General features: G+C 44.3%; 1 protein-coding gene across 1 annotated transcript; it reads left to right on the top strand.

Moving 5' to 3' along the window:
* Positions 1-215: 215 nt before the first annotated feature.
* On the top strand, positions 216-650 carry LOC112536073. The gene has a single exon (XM_025158641.1). It carries the CDS (start codon positions 216-218, stop codon positions 648-650), a length of 435 nt encoding a protein of 144 aa, XP_025014409.1.
* The last annotated feature ends 375 nt before the right edge of the window (positions 651-1,025 follow it).

Here is a 1,025-nt window from a genome sequence, read left to right as displayed (position 1 = left end):
ACAATAGCTATCATCCAAGCATTGAGATGGCACCTTATGAGGCCTTGTACGGCCGGAGGTGCAGATCTTCTGTGTTTTGGAAAGAGGTTGGCGAACGAAACTTAGCAGGAGCAGAGTTAGTTCAAATCACTTTAGAAAAGGTTCCTATTATGCGCGAAAGGTTGAAGACAGCTTTCAATAGGTAGAAAAGTTATGCGGATCCGAAGTGGAAGCACATGGAGTTCAGGGTTGGGGAATATATGTTCTTGAAGGTGTCTCCTATGCGTGGTGTGATGCAATTTGGCAAGAAGGGCAAATTGGCCCCTCGATATGTGGGACCCTTTGAGATTATTGACAGAATTGGAGAGGTGGCATACAACCTAGACTTACCACCAAATTTCTCGCACGTGCATCCGGTATTCTATATATCAATGTTAAGGAAGTGCATTTCAGACCCTTCGCATGTGTTGCAGCCTCAGTATGTGGAAGTAAGCAAAGATCTAACTTACGAGGAGCAGCCAATCATGATCGTGGATACTCAAGTTTGCCAACTGCACTCTAAAGTTATTTCGATGGTTAAAGTGTTGTGGCGGAATCATTCATCTAAAGAGTGTATTTGGGAGACTGAGCTGGAAATGAGGAGTCTTTACCTTCATCTATTTCAATCCTAAAGTAAGCCATGTTTCTTTTAAAATTCGAGGTCGAATGTTTTTTCTAAGGGGGATAGAATGTAATATACAATATTTTTCTTAAAAGAAATTAATAATAAAAAAATAAAAACATAAAAAAAGGACAATTTATTTTCCCTCGTTTTCTTTTCCCTTTCCTTCTCTCTTCGTTCCCTTTCCTTCCCCCATCTCCCTCACTTGCTGTCTCTTCTCCCTCCCCGCCTGTGCCGCCCAACTCGCCGCGGCCCAGCATCCCTCCTCCTCCCTCCTCCTTTCCGCCTACGCTGACCGAAGAGAAAAGGAGCTCCCTTCGTCGTTCAGCCTCTTGCCGGTGTCCTTTTGGCAAATCGACACTGAAGACAGACTCCCCACCCCTGA

This window comes from Ricinus communis, chromosome 2 (assembly GCF_019578655.1).
Source record: "Ricinus communis isolate WT05 ecotype wild-type chromosome 2, ASM1957865v1, whole genome shotgun sequence".
In the NCBI taxonomy this organism is placed as follows: Eukaryota; Viridiplantae; Streptophyta; class Magnoliopsida; order Malpighiales; family Euphorbiaceae; genus Ricinus; species Ricinus communis.
The sequence above is the reverse complement of the archived record's forward strand: the minus strand, read 5'-3'. Positions and strand labels throughout refer to the sequence as shown.

What these genes read in the sequence shown, in the direction of transcription:
- LOC112536073 (XM_025158641.1), top strand. Translation starts at nt 216, where the DNA reads ATGGAGTTCAGGGTTGGGGAATATATGTTCTTGAAGGTGTCTCCTATG.